Consider the following 17,562-nt stretch of genomic DNA (forward strand, 5'->3'; position numbering starts at 1 on the left):
TTATATAGATTCACTTTAATCACGGTGTTACAATATTCAAACAGTTTATTTTATTTCTTATTACTTTTAACTCCTTCACTTTCCAAATCCTTGTCCTAATCCTAATCCTAACCTGTCTATTTTAACACTTTAAATCCCTCTATATATCTCTGTCTCTTCTACTCTCTAACTCTCCAACTGCCCTAACTGTCCCAAACTGCCTTTTTTTTTCTCCCATAGTTCCGCCCCTCCTGTCCTGTCATAGGCTCCCACACCAGAGCTCTAACCTGATGGACAGGAGTGATGTGTGAGCTGTCCCTCACAATTGGCACCCTTGCAATTCTGTCAGAAAATGCAACCCTTCTCTCAGAATGACTGCACTTGCAAATGTTTTGGTACTCAATGTTCATTTCTTTGGTTTGTGTTGGAACAACACACACACAAACACACACACACACACAACAGAGAAGGAAAGTCAAATCTGATACAATCCCACACAGAAACCCCAAAATGCAATGGAGTGAAATGAAGGTGCCTGCAGGTAAGTGTTTGTGAGTTGGAACTTTTTCAGTTCTTCCTGGGGAATTCTTGGAGAGTTCTTGAAATTGGAACCAAAAAGGTGTGGGAGAAGGGGAAGAGAAAGATACAAATGGTACACAGCCGATGCAGACAAGGCTTCAGATGTTCTACAAATGTTCTGTGTAGTGATAGGCTGGCTTTATGTAGAAACACTGTGCAAGAGCAGGAATGCATATCTAATGAACATGTGTTCAACATCTTGATGTTTGCCTTCCAAGATGTGTGTATGTAATTAATTTGCTTTACTTAGGGCCAAGCTTGAAATAACAATCTTGTATTTACTTAATTAAATGATACCATCCCCATCCCCTCCTGAAAGCTCTGGCCAGCTAGTGAGGAGACAAACATAAAGAACCTAACAGAAGGATGTAGTCCAGAGAACATATGTCCTCATGTGGGGCAGAGGAAGCAAACGGTGGCTTGACCATCAACATCCAGAAACAAACCACAAATGGGATAGGAGAGATTACCAGTTTGGCTCTTTCAAAGAAAGTCAAAGAGAAGCAGAGAAAATGACTACCATCAGGACCTTTCTTTCTTTCTTTCTTTCTTTCTTTCTTTCTTTCTTTCTTTCTTTCTTTCTTTCTTTCTTTCTTTCTTTCTTTCTTTCTTTCTTTTTCTTTCTTTCTTTCACATTACAATGGCCTTGTTTAGATTAGAATGTCCTAGCTTAGTTGTAATTTAAGTTTACTGGCTACCAGTTTTATTCAGGTTAGATTCATATTTACCAAAAGGATGTCAAAATATATCACACACCTAGATGTGGGAGGAGATGCTGCCCCACGACCAGCACTGAAGTAAGGTTCATCAATTAATCTGTTAAGTTTCTCTCCATGGAATAGGGATGGCTTCCATCTTCTCCCTCACTTCAGGTAGCCTAATGTCTAGGACTGGCCCAAATTATCCATAGCACTGTTACAAAGAGTTCATGTACTGAAGAGGAAGGATTGGTGGCTTGGATGTTAAAGAGATTGAGGAGAAAGCAGTGTTTTCAATTTGGATAAAATTATGGGTTTAACCACAGGCCAAGATAAACCTGGATGGCAGAAGAACATGGGCATATGGAAAAGGAGGACATAATATATTACCTTCTTTGATGTAGATTATCAGCAGCTAAACAATGATGAGGACTGCAGACTTCATCCCTCTGTTTTATTTGGGAAATTGTTTCCTGACATCTGGCTGTTCAGTTGAAATTATTTTAGAAGGAGCAACAGTTCTTTATTAGCAAAAAGACACACAATGTGGTTCTTTCATATCATTCACCTCCCTACCTCTCCTCTTAACCCAGCAAATAACATTTCTAGCAACCAGCACTTAACTGTTAGTTTTGAAGTTTAAATTCAGACATATGTAAAGCTGCATGTGCAGCACATCATTCTTTAGTTTATGTCTCAAAAACTATTTCTTCTACATTAGGAACAAGCACACAGTTAATTATGACAGAAGATAATTATTATGCACCCCACTGAAGAACCTCATTGAATTCTATTTAAAAAATAAGGTAAGATTAAAAGGCATGACAAGAACAATGGTCCACAAAGTCCTTCTCTCACACATCTTTGTTGCATGACAGGGGATGTGGTCTCTCAAAGGTTATGCTGAGAAATCAGAAGCTCTGGCAAGTTCTACAAAAACTTTCTGTAAAGTCCTAGCAGCAGAATGCATCTTTCCCATTGGTGGACTGGCCAAGCTAAATATGGGGAGGTTCATTGCCAGAAAGTTGGCCAACTGCTAGGGAAGTGGCCACAATAGCTCTGAACATAAAGGTTGCATGCCTACTGTATTAGACAAAAGAACAAAATGCAACAGAAACAGACAAGAGACAAAAACATGGTAGTACATGAATCAAGTCCACTCCCTCAGACATAAGAGTGAGATTACTCACATTGATCATGGTCTCATGACAAGGTGGGAATACAGATAATGGAAAAAGTGACAATTGTTTGTTAGTAAGGGAATAGAGTATAGCCAATTATTAGTCTTCAAGGTAACAGTAGCAGAGTTGACATAAGTGGCAAATTGTCTAAACCAATATAGCATTTCACACTTGGTAATGGCCTGAGAACCTTGATTGATATTCAGTCCATTTTAGTAAGTCTCCAGCCTCCATATATTCATCTGAGCTGTTTCTTTTTGAAGTCTTGTTTTGTAGGCTCCCCCTACACTAATTTTCAAGTGTTTAAAAGAGTATCTAAGTGGACTAAAATGCTCTGAAACAGGTTTTGTGTGTTGCCATTCCTGATGTCAGATTTGTATCCATTAATTATTTTGCCCTTTATGAGATTGTCCTGTTTGTCCTATGTAGAGCGCAGAAGGACATTGTTGGCAAAGGATGGCATAGATCACATTAGCTGAGAAACAAGTAAACAGGCCCCTGATATTGTGTGTGACATTGCTGGGGCCTGTAGTTGTGTTGCCAGAGTAGATGTGGGGACAGAGCTGGCATCTGGGTTTGTAGCAGGGCTTAGTTCCCTTCTCTGTATTGGTGTTTTGTAGTCTGGTGTTGTGTGTCAAGTAGGTACTAGGCTTGCCACCAAGAGCCTGGGAGAGGGAAGAATTCAGTAAGTGGGTTTTTGACACAGCATGATGCTAAGATATCCACACTGTTGCTTCACAGTGGTATCTAGAAAGTGCACCTGTTGTGCAGTTTGGTCCAGGCTGAGGTTCATGTTAGGATGAAAGTTTTTGAAGACATGGTGGAATTTCTCCAGGGCTTCTTTTCTGTTACTCTAGATAATAAAAATGTCATCAATGTACCTCAAGTAAAGGAGTGTTACAACAGTTAAGAAAGCATTGGCAGTCATAGAGTCTCACTCTCATGTCTAAAGAAGTGGACTTAATCCACGAAAGCTCTCATTAAGGTGTCACAACATTTTTGACTCTTGTTTATTTTTGTCTGATATGCTTGCACAGACTAACATGACTACTCCTTTGAAAGACTTTGTGGAATGGTTGCAATCGACTTTGATGAGGAACTACCTGTATGGCTGAAATCCTGGATCTTTAAAGTACAACCAACAATTTTATGCACTTATCCCAAGGTATTAAGAAAGCAGAAAGGTGAAAGAGAAAGGAAAGCTAGCAAACAGAAGGGCTCTGCCCTTGGAAGGGGAGAAGGAAGGAGTATAGGGAACAGATACTGTAGGTGGGAGAGAAATGCAGTTAAAAGGAAAGGGAAACCAACTGAAATAAAGCAGTGCCCCTAAGAAGTGTGAGCTGTTTGTTTAAAACAAAACCATGTGATATTACCCTCTTGCTCCTCAGCACATGTTCACCTCCCTCCCCAACTTGCCCACTCCTTTCTTCTTCCTCCTCTGTCTCAGAGACACTCAGCAGCAGCAGCAGCAGCAACAACAACAACTCCATACTTTGGCACCTTCTCCCCAATCTGCCTCCAAAACAGGTCATTTGCTGGCTATGTTTAAAAGGAGAGCGAGCGAGCACTGTGACATTTGGAAATGTCTGGAGAGGGCTGAAAAGCCTCATCCAAAGGTGTCATGAAACTGAAAGATTAATTCTAACATGAGGGCAAATAGGTAGAAAGCAAACCACACTCTGTGTCTCAGTTCAGTTCCCGCACACGCACACTGTGATATGTAGGCTCAGGAAATTGGGCAGGGTTGCTATCAATTTGTTTTGTTTTGTTTTTAGCCTTTACGCTTTGTCAGAAGCTTATAAATGACCTGGGATCCATTATCCCAGGCAAAGAGCTGCTTTTCTCGGGGGTAATAATGCACCATGGAGTGACTCGTCTGACGTTTGGGGAAATGAAATGTTGGGGTTTCATAAGGATTGATGATCTCTAAAGTGTCATACACACACTCTATGCGAGGCGTGCCTCCCCCTGGGGAATTGTATACTACGTACAGGGTGGCACACAGCATGAAAGCGGCTTCAGCATTCTGGCTTTTGCAAGAGGTATCCCAAGTATATTCCACCGTCATCGTTTCATGGTTGATTTTAGTAAGGACCAAATTTCTTCTAGTCTCTGACTCTGCATGAATTGCCCACAATCCCAGTTCATCCACAGCTAGGTCTATTTTAGTGGAAGGATTAAGTTCATAGGCAGTTGTCTCTCCTGCACCTGAAAGCAGCATCTTGTCCACTACACTCCTCTTCTGTACATCAAACTTTATGATCTCATTTAAAGAACCATGTCGATGAAAAAATAAAAGGCCATTATATATAGCATGGCCTGTTCCTTGCCAGGGAAATGGCAACGTAATTCTTCGAGCTGATGGTTTCTCCCCATTTTCGGTAAAAGCTCGGATGTTTGTAAATTCCATAACAGTTTTGTTCTTTGTTCCATTTAAGAAATAAATCTTAGGGTAATTCTTGACTGGGTCTTTCAACCATGAGCCACTTTCATCTCCAGACTTCTTTACTATCTTTAGAGACTTGATGCCTGCGATCATGTAGTTGCAACCTTTGAAGAAAAACAAGAACAACAATCAACAAGATAGAAAAAACCCAGAAGGCTGTCAGTGCATATTCAACAAGTTTTCTCCTTGTCTATCTATATGGCCATTCAGCACTCCTGCATAATAGAGGAAAATATAAATAATTTTCCACAATTGGCTGTATGCTCACCATCACTGTTAGAATTGCTCTATGTTTTATTTAAGAAAATAAGCACAAACTGGACCACTGAATGGTTGGCCCAAATTCAGCTTTCTTGGAAGAGGTCACACTAAAGAAAGCTTTGTTTTAGGGCAATGGTTCCCAGCTTTGAGTCCCCAGATGATCTTGGACTAAAATTTCCAGAAACCTTCACCACTAGCTGAACTGGCCAGGATTTCTGGGAGTTGTAGTCCAAGAACATCTGGGGACCCAAGGTTTGGAACCACTGTTTTAGGGAGTTCCTAGGTAACATCTGCAAGTGTGGCTGCCATCTTTATGTTGCACTATTTTTCTAGTGTTTTGTCCCATACATTCAAATCTTACATCATTTGTCAAACATGGGGGCCACCACCTGGACAAAGTTGGAAGGGAAAGGAAAGCTAGCAAACAGAAAGCATGTAAGTCCCGGTTGCCAACTAAAAAGAGGGAAGTATTTCTGAAAAGGATATTCCATTCTTCTTTAATATGATCCTCCCATACAACTACGTACTAATCAAGCTGTTGCATACATGCTTTTAATACCTATAGGCATATTTTCTTTTCTTCAGTCTATACCTGTCTTCTGAAGTCAAGCAGCTGTTTCCCCATGTCTAGAAACCCTTGTTTTGGTCCCACTGAGCAACTAAAAATAGAGCAAAAAAACAAAGCCTGTGTTTATTACTAGAGCGTTTTTTTTTTAGGGGAGGGGTTCTGGTATAAAATAACTTGTCAGATGTGTATCTAATTTTAGATAAAAGATATGTAAGTTTTTGTTTTGCTCAAGAGGTGATCTTTGACCCTGTTTCATATCTGGGCTCCATTTGGAACTCGGGTTTGTTAACAAAAGTTCCATTAAGTCAGCTAATGTTTGAATAACTTGTTTTAATTTAAACTTGCAGGACTCTACGGTTATATCAAGCTGCCATATATTTGAGACTCTGAGAATACCCGGAACCTAGAAATAATTTGTTTTAAATAACTTTAAATAAAATTACTTGTAACTAATTCCTTTTTTAAAGAAAGCAATAACTAAATCACATTACAATTATAACTCAACAAGGAATGGCTTCTCTTCTTTTTGTGATATATCTGTAACTTTTAATTTAAGGGGTGTAGTTTCTTTGAATGGCAGAGGAGGAATAACACATGCTGCATGCATCAAGAAGACAAACAGGAAGAAAATGTATTGTGTGCCACAGCCCAGCATCTTGTAGCATTTATGTGTCTTTTAAAGTAATTGAAAAGTTACTACTGTAGGAACTTCTGCAAGATAACAAAGTGAAGAGCTTCTTTCTGAAAAAATTCAACTGCATTGGTATCTAACTTGGAATGGGAACAATAACTATAAGCTCTGGTATAATTTACAGAGAACAAGATGAGAATATGATGGGAAAGGTTGAAGGTAGCAGGAAAAGAGGAAGACCATTTTTGAGATGGACTGATTTTGTACCATAGCCTTGAATTTGTAAGACCTGAGCAGAGAAATGAATGATAGGACCTTTTGGAGTTCACTGATACATAGGGTTGCCTACAATCAGAAGGAACTTGACACAACACAGCTTAATATGATGCTATATGTTCAGGCTTCGATATCCAATTAGTCCACCACTGTGCACTGCACATGGCTGTTCTGATCAAGTATATGATAGGCCTTCTGCCTGACTTCCTGTTTAAAGAAGAAAACAAACTGGAGATATCAGAGACTGAAGCTGGCATCTACCCCAGGCAAAAATCACAGGGCAGGCAGCCACGTACATGTTCAACCCATTTACGCAACACCCAGGTGTTCAGTGGAGTATAACTGCTCCCCATTTCCAGCCCCCCTGCCTCATGACAAGAAAAGCTCATGTGTTCAACTGATATCGGAGTGTCTTGGAAGTCTTCCTCTTCCTCACATCATGTATTGGTGTGTGTGTGGGAACCCATTATTTCTCCCCTTCAGTTTGAAGCACTGGGCTGCCTAGCATATGCTACAATCCAGGAGATAAATGTTTTTTCCTAGAGCCATGTGTTCTGGCAGACACTTTGTTATGGTTCACTCATGTAAATAACTGTCTTGCCAGAGGCAACACACAACCAAGAAGAGACACTACTTGAAGTTTAAAGAATGTCCTTTAATAAGGTACAACATTTGCAGCCAATGAGCGTAAACAAGTCTGTAAGCCAGAAAGTTGTAGCAGAAAACATTATGCAAGAGGCTTAGGTAACCTCTGTAGCTTTATCCTTGCCCTCTTTGGGGCCCTACTCTAGCTTAGATGAAATGAGGAGATACATTTCCATTTCCTTTAGGAGTTTTATGTTCTTGAATTCCAATAGTGAATATCTGCATATACAGCTGGGACAAGACCACAAGTCTTGAAAATGTGGTGAGTTACCCTACGTTGTATCAAAACCAAATGAGAGTGTTATGTTTCACTGGAAAGAAGAATAAGCAGTACTTGTAGCCATAGCTAAGGATGCAACGACATTGTAATTTGATTTGTTGTCTGTATTATATTTGAAATTGCAGCAGGTGCTCGTATGGGGGCTCCAGATTGATTCTGGAGTACACTGTCCACACTGGATTTAATGTAATTTGCATTCCAGCCCACAACCCCCCTTCTTTCCTTCCTTCCTGTGGTCCTGCCACTGCCAATCCTTTTATGGAGTGTAAATATAGGAAATGATAATAACAAGGACACAGTGATAAGGTGATAGGGTAATCTAGCACTAATCTCATATATGTAAGATACTTTTTAAAAAATATTTTAAAATGGAGGATGATTGGGGGAAGGAAATAATATGAAGGACATATTCCCCAGTCCTGAACATCATGCCCCAGCTACCTATATTATCGAAAGCGCCATCTACAAACACACACCACATTTTTACAAAAACATAGCACAACTAAACATGTTAGAAAAAGCCTGTTCAAATCCTTCTGCCTTGAAAAAGTAGACACCTTCCAGTGGCAGAGGAAAAAAAGTTACTTTGGGAGCAAAAAGGCTTGGGCTAACTTGAATCAGCCTTTATGTCATGTAGTCAGTAATAAATACTTCAAATTCACCCATTATATAGGTAAAGGTAAAGGTTCCCCTTGACATTTAGTCCAGTCATGTCTGATTCTACGGCGCAGTGCTCATCCCCATCTCCAAGCCATAGAGCCGGCATTTGTCCGAAGACAGTTTCCGTAGTCCTGTGGCCAGCGCGACTAGACATGAAATGCCGTTACCCTCCCACCGTGGTGGTACCTATTTATCTACTCGCATTTACATGCTTTTGAACTGCTAGGTTGGTAGGACACCCATTATATAAGTAAAGCAAATTCTGAAGTATTTGATTAACCATGTATTTGCAGCCTAAATTAGAAGTGGGGGAAAAATCAATAGGCTTTAAGAGTTCTGAACATCTTTCCATCAGTTCCATCATGACTAAATCACTTTTGCATGGAAATGGTTGCAACAGTGAAGAAGTTTCCTTATCAAGGGCCAGCCTGAAAAAAAAAGGGATTCATGCTTGCAAAATAATAATTATGATTCTTGCTGCAATGTAAAACATATGTGTATCTGTAAGCATACATATGTGGACATATGAGTATACATATGTGTATCTGACCGTATGTATAATATATTAGAGATAAATGGCTCAATTGATTTCCAGTCCATGTCAGTATACCGAGGCTGCTCTGTACTGCTTCCACATTAATCTGTATTTTCTAATCCACACAACATTTTGTATTTAAATGCATACTGCTGAAATATTTTCTCCCCAAGTTTAGATTTCTAAATTTATTTTATTCTATTGCATATGTGTATGTCTTTTTTTGAAGCCAAAACAACCTCACAAAATTTGAGGAAGGATGAAGTTCAGAGTAACAGTGCTTGAGTCTAGAAAGTAAGAATAAGGTTGGTTCATGCTGCTATATGAACAGAATGAAATCTAGGTACTACATACACCCACTTTTGGTCACTAAATATTAGTGTTAAGAAAACCGAGAGCAAGCTGCCTTTGTTAGTTAGCAAATGGCTGGCTGTATATTTCAGAACAGTTTGGAAAAATGACTTTTTGGACTCCCTAAATTCTAAAAATTACATTCCAAAAAGGCAACATGACCTTGCTGTGAAAATGCCTCTTAAAAATGTATTTTTCTGTGTGAGGCTTTCCCTGGTATTTTTGACAGTTATTTATTTTGCTCCACTGATTTATGGTTGTTAATGTGTTCCTATATGGTACATTCATTATTTTTAAACTGTTTCTAGACTGTATTGTTTGTAAACTTTTTTAACCAGGACTGCTTAGAGAATTTTTATAAATAAATGGAATATATAGCTCAGTTCTCCCATGGCAGTTCTCTGATGTAATCTGTGATAGACATGAATCTTCAACCAGACCTCTGTGGAGCAGACTTGAATTTCCACTGCTATGGATTCTATTTATATGCAGGGGGAGGAAGCACTGAGAATTTGCCTAGGTTCATATCATTTAGGATGTGTCAGGATAAGACCATGAAACTGTGTCCTTCTTTCACACTTTGGAGACATATGCACAGGAGGTTAAAATTTACATGCTAACTTTAAATGGAGATATAAGATCAAGGTTTGGTAAGTAACTACTTATAACTATCCCAAGGCCCCAATAACTAGTTAGCTGCTGTTTTAGTGGCAATAGTTAAAATTAACTCTTTACTTGATGAGTTACTTTTGTTACTTTTAAAAAATATCAATGCTGCAAGCACAAAAACCACAGCAAATCTTACTCTTCTCTTTTATTGTCACTTCAGCGCTCACAACCGGAGATGGTTTGGCAGTTCGAGCTGGTTCATTTGTCAGTCGAACAGGTGTTCGGCACTTCGGAAGCCCACCTCCTCTGGGGAGCACCCACTCAGAGGCAGTGCCCAAAGGAGGTAGGGCAGAGAAACTGGGGTGCTACCCCTGAGTGAGTGCCTGCCAGACGAGGCATGGTTTGGAAGTGCTAAATACCTTTTCAACAGAAAAATGAGCTACCGGTTCAGCAGTTCATGCCCAACTCGTCTCACAACAGAGTGCAAGGGGAGCAACAAGAGAGACAACACAAAACACCAGTTAAACCATGTGATTTCCCTCTTCCTAGTAAACACAATCACCATGGCCTATGGGAGTTGTAATCCAAAACAGCTGGCTTTTTGTTGCCTGTCGCTGCACTGCCACTTTGTCACACCCCCCCCTTTTTTCTTGGTTATGGCCACTTTCTGTTTCCCAGAGTGAACTTAGCAAACCAGCAATAATATAAATGTCTGTAAATGCTGGTGTCATAATAAATGGTCTAGACTTTAAGATGCCACACAAGACTCTACATGCTTTTATTTGCAGCAGAGTAACATAGCTGCCTCTCTGGGAATGCTGAGGTGTAATTCTGCTCACAGAAACCTCGTTCTGGACATGGAGAAAGAGGGAACACAACACATTCCCTAGTTCTGCAACTGTTAACATATCTAGAGACCATAAGAAACAGTACTTTTGCAAAAACCTGGCAAAATGCACAAACAACACTGATTCATTGTCTCAGGTGGAAAGCAGATGAAATATTATAAGTAAATAGCTCTTACTTGCGTTAAGCATGAGTTTGACTTTCCTTTTGGACTCTTCATGTTCAAATAACTCCTGCTCCAGCAGGCCTTCGTCAACTTCTACACAGGCATAAGGTGACTCTTTTGCAGATTCGAAGTAGTCAATGTCCCTTTGGGCTCTCTCCACTCTTGTTAGCAAATGGTCCATGTCATTTTTGAGCTCTGTCTTTAAAGTGTTGAGTCCTTCTAAGCGTAACATGATCTTTTTTGAAAATTCCCGAAATTCTTCCACATATTCTGCGATATCTTGATTGCATTTGTCCAATCTGTTCTTTAATTAGAACATAAAGAGATGTGTTTATATACAATGTAAGAGATATCCCAAAACACGCGGTCTGTCCAAAGATTACTCCTCCCATCATTTCAAGTGCGTTTTTAACAGAGAGTTTCATCCAGTTCTGACACCAGGCTAAGCATAACAAATGCCCAGAGTGTCCTTAGGGTAGATGGGGGTATACAAATCAAATAAAAATAAATCAGTGAACAAACTATGATAAACATATTTGCAAACAAAGAGTGGCCATTGCAATAATTTGATAAGGCATACAATGCTCTTGAAAATGTTCAGGAGCTAGAACTAGTGCTATATGTGGCAGACTTCTGTTGAGTATGTATTTTAGAGGCCATATGTTACCAACTACACCAATTCTGACTTCCAGACTAAATTCAATGATCTTCCTTTCCTCCTCCTCCTCCTCCAAGTAAAGCTTTGTACATTTGGGACCAGAATATTTGAAAGACTAACTATTTCTGTTCCCAGGAGAAGTCCAGGTGTTCTTTTCTTCTCCTCATCTCGGTTCAAATCTAGACAACATGTTTTCTCTTCACTCCTTATCATCTCCTGATGGTGCTGGATACATGGAACTTTCCCATAGTCTCTTGGAGAAAACATTCCCATCATACAAAATCATTTTCATACAGAACCAATCTGGATCCATTTTACATTTCTTTACAACTACATAAACCATCTTCATTACATGTTTTAATCCACATAGTCATGATTACGACAGAGCCTAATTAAAGATCCCAAACAGAAGCAGACCTCCCACCACAGGGTGTAACCACATTGGCAAATAATGCAGGAAATGCTATGGGCCTGGGACATAATGATTCAGATTTTTCCCATTGACCACATGATGTAAAAGCTAATGCAAATCAGCTCCCCCCCCCCAGTTTTTTTCTTTTGTTGTTAGGGCTTCTACTTTTTAAAAAAAAAAAAAAAAACCCAACAATTGGAGCCATTCACATCAGTTCAGGCTGTTTCACACATTCCTTAATTACATATCGTCTGGATTACTGTTATGGGCTCTATATGGGTCTGCCTTTCGAAAGTGTTTGGAAATTTCAGCAAGTCCAAAATGTTGTAGTCAGATTGTTAACTTGGGCTGGTTACGGGGATCACATAATCACCTCATTGCAGCAACTCCAATGGCTGCCGATCTGTTTCTAGGCCCCAAACAGAATATGTAATTTCTTTTTTCTTTTCTTTTTAAAAAAAAACAATTTGGTGCCAGAGTTGTTGCACTATGGCACCTAGACAGCAAAAATACAGAGAAAATGACCGAAAGAAATGAGATGAGGAAATTGCTATTCTGTTCTTGTTCATAGCTTACTAGTATTTCTTCTGTAGTTTGCCTCCTAGGAGAGCTATGTTGACAAACTGCAAAGATGACTGTTTAGCCAATTCCCCTGTGTGGCCAGTTAATTTGAATAGATCCCAGAAAACCCAAATTCTCTGGCATGACTTCATAGCAATTGAATTTGCATTTTTCTCACTGTGTAGCTGCACCCTCAGTAAGTAGGACAGTGTGTACATGAGACAGGATTTTTGCACCCAAGAGAAGACAGGCTGGCCCCATTCTTGTTGAGCTTTAAGCGAGTAGTCAAAAACTGTATGGTTTTCCCAGTACAGTATTTTGGTTTTTAACATTGTTTAAAACCTGTGTTAAAAGAACTCTTTGCTTTAGAATGCTTTATTATTTTATTTTCTGATGAACAGAAAAGCAATTTACTAATGTACTGAATAACTAGCTAACTAACTAACTGAATCATATTTACATTCTAAATTTGTAAAAGTATGCTTCAAAATGCAAAAGGGAAAGAAGCACCTAGCTTCTGCACTTTGGACTTCAAGAATTAGACAACAGTTGATTGCAGATTTTCATTGCAGTTTAATAATTTCCTTCCAGGAGGCAGCAAAAATAGTAGCTGTGCTGGCAGAAAACAGCAGTGAGGCCCCTGCTGATCCAGATGTTGCACAGCTGGAAGGAATGAAGCCAAGGGAGCAACTCCACTTAGTACTTTTTCTTGAAGCTGAAGCTGTTCCTCCCTAGACTATTTGCCTGTCCTTCATTTTTGGATAGTGAGAGAAAGTGAAGAAAGAAGTCATTTTCCTCTCACCTTTTGTCCTAGATGTGAGGGAATAGAGATTATACTGGTGTAATCTGTGTGGCTGAAAATTTGACATTCAGGATAAGGGGAGGGACATTATCTTCCTTCCATTTCCTGCCTCCTCAACAGCAGCAGAAGCTACTCAAGTGGCCAATAAGTAAAACAGGAGAGGACCAGAAGACTATAATATAAGGACTGAGGTTTGGGGACTGGCTGATGGTTGTGGGTGCAGTTGGGGGGAGTTGTATTTCTTCTCCAGGTTGGGCTAAAATCCAAGTCAGGGAAGAATTCAAGGGTAGTAGTTATTGCCTAATCTGGCTGGATCGCTCAGTGGTTTAGGTATCTGACTGTGGAGCCAAAGGTTGGGAGTTTGATTCCCCACTATGCCTCCTGTGAATACAGCCAGCCTGTGTGACCTTGGGCAAGCTGAACAGTCCCAGGGTACTCCACAGAAGAAGGGCATGGTAAATGTCTTCTGAGTATTCTTTACCTGGAAAACCTTTAGAAGTGTTGCCATACGTCAGAATTGACTCAACAGACTATTATTAATTATCACTTTCTGCCTGAGATGAGCACTACAATGCTTAGGTCTGTGAGTCAGGAAAAATGAGTCTCAGTGACATCTCCACAACTATTGCTCTTCATAAATTTGGAAGGTGATGCTTTTCATTTTGGTGAATAGCTGTCTGAGGACATAATATGCATTGACCCATGACAAATTATTGCATGGTGATTAAATATAGCAGTGCCCATTATAGTAATCATCATCATCATCATCATCATCATCATCATCATCATCATCATCATCATCATCATCATCATCATCATCATCATCCCTAGTAATCACTGATTATCAAGTAACAGTGGTAGCAATCATCTGCAATTCAGTTTCTGCCTGCTCCTTCACAACCACTTGATTGTCCTTTAAGCCATCCACAATAATCACTGGGATCACCCTGACTTCTCCTCTTTTGTTTTTGCCCTTTCTGTGATGTGGTGGCACTGCGGGTTAAACTGCAGAAGCCTCTGTGCTGCAAGGTCAGAAGACCAGCAGTTGTAAGATCGAATCCACTCGACGGAGTGAGCTCCTGTCACTTGTCCCAGCTCCTGCCAACCTAGCAGTTTGAAAGCATGTAAATGTGAGTAGATAAATAGGTACCACCTTGGTGGGAAGGTAACAGTGTTCTGTGTCCAGTGGTGCTGGCCACGTGACCAGGGAAACTGTCTACGGACAAACACTGGCTCTACAGCTTGGAGACAGGGATGAGCACCGCACCCTAGAGTCGGACATGACTGGACTAAATGTCAACGGGAACCTTTACCTTTACCTTACCTTTCTGTGAGGCTTGCCAAGCTGCCCTTCTGTGTGGTAGTATCCTTATACTCTACTTAACCAGAACCCTGTCAGTCAATGGTTGTTCCAGCATGAAGATAAAGCCATGCCGACATCCTGCGTGGCTGGCAGCTGCTTTAGGAGGCTTGCTCGGAAATAACTGACTCTTTCCTCTTGTACACAATGCCTAGTCTGCATTAGATGAACTTCTGACAACATAATAGGAAGTTTAAAAATGTTCTTAGGTCACTGAATGGTGTACACAGGAAGGGAACGAAACAGCCAAATCCAGCTTTTAAGTCTTCCATTGATGCCAATAATAGTTCCAGTACAATCTTTATTAGACATACTTGGGAACAAACTGCACAGAATACAATGGGACTTAATACCACACACATACAGATAGTGTGCTCTAGGGGGCAATTTCTGCCCTTCGCATGAACTGTGATTATTCTTGATACTTACCATTATCTATGCAACATGGAGCCTATGGGAATTGGAGTCCAGCAACATTTGGAGGTCTCCAGTAGTATAAACTTACTCTGGTATTTGGTGCAACACAGCGTACACATAGAACAAGCTGCTGGTCTTTTAATCCACACACCATTTTCAAGTTATGATGATTAAAGTATCATCGTTGACATGATTTGTATGATCTACAGTTTTGTAATAGGAACAAAACTGAGATTCGAGCCTGAAGTTATCTTCTGGGTATTTTAAAAAATGGACCTATCTGAATCTGAAACAACGGGCAGAGTCAGAAGCAGAAGTTTAGAATCAAAACGCAAAGATCAAACAGAGTACTTGTAGAATTCAACGTTCATGCAGATTGTCAAAAGTAAATAAATGAGAGATTTTTAAAATCCCTGTTCCTATAGTATCCTCATCCTGAGATCAGCATTAGATGAAAACATGTGGACACAATCTGTCTACTCTTTCATATAGCTTGTGCATGTTTTCACTTTTCAAGTGAACCTGTAAATGGTTAATGTCATCTTAACTGTAACTCTTGCAAATATGCATGCTATATCTGCTGATAAAATCAGTGAAAAGCAGCAACTCTCCTGATCTCTCTTCATTAACAACATTTGCCTATTTCCTATGAAGTCCGTTAAACTAGGCAGGAAAAAAAAGTTTCGGATATAAAAGTTTGTAAAAGGCGAAAGATTTATAAGAGTAATGGACAGGACCCATGTTCTTCACAAAGACAAAGAACTACATCTTTAGGTGAAAGCAGAGCACCCATACTGAATTGTTTACATACCTCTATGGAGACAATCCGTTGGTCAATATAGTGCACCAATCCAGCATCTGGCATAAGGTATTGTGCTTCTCCAATAATGCCTGTAAAAACCGAAACCAATAAGAATCGGAGCTGTAAGGCTCCCATCGCTTTGGTAAATCTCATAAGGCAGAAGAAAACATCCAAAATCTGACACTTCAGTGTAATTTCAGCCAAGCACTATGGTGGGTGTTTCTTCAAACCAGCAAAACAATGTCGCAATTGAGTAATTTAAAATGGCTGTTTAGTCTCCTATCATCTCATTAATACAATAAAGTTGTGCAAAGCTCTCAGCGAGATAAGTTTGTTTCTGGGAGCTGAGAAAGTGCTTTCCGGCTCATGTTTTGATTGGATCCAGATGTTCTGAAGGGGGCTGTACAAAACGTGTAGGCAAGCAAAAAGCAAAATTTATGAGCGATCTTTCCTTTCTCCCTGTAAGCAGCATGTAGGTAGAGTTCAGATTTGCACGTATGTTCACATTGCAGGCAAGAATCTTTTCCACACTGTCTGTACCCTTTTCAGATGCTGCTTCGCTTTTTGCCGAACAGTTGCCCAGTTGCATATCTAAGGACTGCATTATAGAAGACATTTCCCCCCTAAATGGGTGTACATTGGCATAGGAAATCCATTTGGCACCATCATGTGTGAAGAATGCATTGCTTGTTTTGGCTGATCTGTGCTTCAAGAGTCTGCTACCAGTAACACTGCCCTAACTGTGTTCTCAAGATGGTATGCACTGATCATAAGACTGGGTTCATTTCCTGATTCAGCAATTCAGAAAGCAATCTCATCTGGCTTGATTTGGACATCAGTTCCAATTTAGTTGGCAGAGCCAGCTCTTCCAATAGACAGAGTGAGGCAATGGAGCATTGGCAATCTCTATGGAACGGATTCTGTGGCACTTCCCTTCTGTTAGAACTGGAGTTCTGTGTGCCACGTGAGCGATGCCATTCCCCTAAAGCACTGGTTCTTAACCTTGGGTTACTCAGGAGTTTTGGACTGCAACTCCCAGAAGCCTTCACCACCAACTGTGCTGGCTGGGGTTTCTGGGAGTTGCAGTTCAAAAGCATCCGAGTAACAAAGGTTAAGAACCACTGCAAGGAACTTGCAGAGGCAGCAAAATCTCTTTGGTTGGTCCTGCAGCTTGGAATCTGAACCTTGATTTCAAAATCCAATTGCATGAACCTCTTTTGGGCTGTAAGTAGACATCAACACATGCTGTTTCCCAAAACGGTGTGAAATTTGCAGTTCAGTATGTTCAGAGGCAGAAATGAAATTTCATGAGGTTAGCCATTTGACTGAGTGAACTCCATATACTGATCATATTCAGAGTTTCGTTGGATCAGCTGCGGTGGAATTAGAGGGTTTGTAATTTTATAGTCAAGTTATACATTTTCTCCAAATTTACCTCAGTGGTAGTCCAAAAAGTATGATTTATATGGAGCATTATCAGAGTCCTTCATAGTTCAAAAAATCCAATCTGCTTACTACAGGATTTGTTTGTTTGTTTGTTTGTTTGTTTGTTTGTTTGTTTGTTCGTTCATTCATTCATTCATTCATACTCTGCTTTTCTCCTCAAAAGGACCCAAGACAGCTCACATCATTTAAAGGACAATATAGTGGTGCCTCGCTTTACGATTGCCCCCCATTATGACAAAACCGCATTACGACAGTCTTTTTGCGATCACAATTGCGATTGCAAAATGATGGTCTGAATGGGGTTTTTTCGCTTTGCGATGATCGGTTCCCTGCTTCGGGAACCGATTCTTCACAAGACAACGATTTTCCTCCAGCTGATCGGCGGTTTAAAAA

General features: G+C 40.1%; 1 protein-coding gene across 1 annotated transcript; it reads right to left on the reverse strand.

Moving 5' to 3' along the window:
• Positions 1-1,696: 1,696 nt before the first annotated feature.
• OLFML1 (olfactomedin like 1) lies at positions 1,697-16,265 on the reverse strand. Its single transcript, XM_020797224.3, has 3 exons — positions 15,733-16,265; positions 10,724-11,015; positions 1,697-4,987 (listed from the first exon to the last, which is right to left on the reverse strand). The coding sequence occupies exons 1-3, from the start codon at positions 15,874-15,876 to the stop codon at positions 4,209-4,211; spliced, it is 1,215 nt and encodes a 404-aa protein (XP_020652883.3). The 5' UTR covers positions 15,877-16,265; the 3' UTR covers positions 1,697-4,208.
• Positions 16,266-17,562: the final 1,297 nt, after the last annotated feature.

The sequence above is a fragment of the Pogona vitticeps genome, chromosome 1 (assembly GCF_051106095.1).
Source record: "Pogona vitticeps strain Pit_001003342236 chromosome 1, PviZW2.1, whole genome shotgun sequence".
Taxonomy (NCBI): Eukaryota; Metazoa; Chordata; class Lepidosauria; order Squamata; family Agamidae; genus Pogona; species Pogona vitticeps.

Excerpts from the sequence above, each read along its gene's own strand:
- OLFML1 (XM_020797224.3), bottom strand. The coding sequence starts at position 15,876 with ATGAGATTTACCAAAGCGATGGGAGCCTTACAGCTCCGATTCTTATTG. Across the intron at positions 11,016-15,732 it reads AACGGATTGTCTCCATAGAG|AACAGATTGGACAAATGCAA; the intron begins GTATGTAAACAA and ends TTCTAATTAAAG. Across the intron at positions 4,988-10,723 it reads CAAACTCATGCTTAACGCAA|GTTGCAACTACATGATCGCA; the intron begins GTAAGAGCTATT and ends TTTTCTTCAAAG.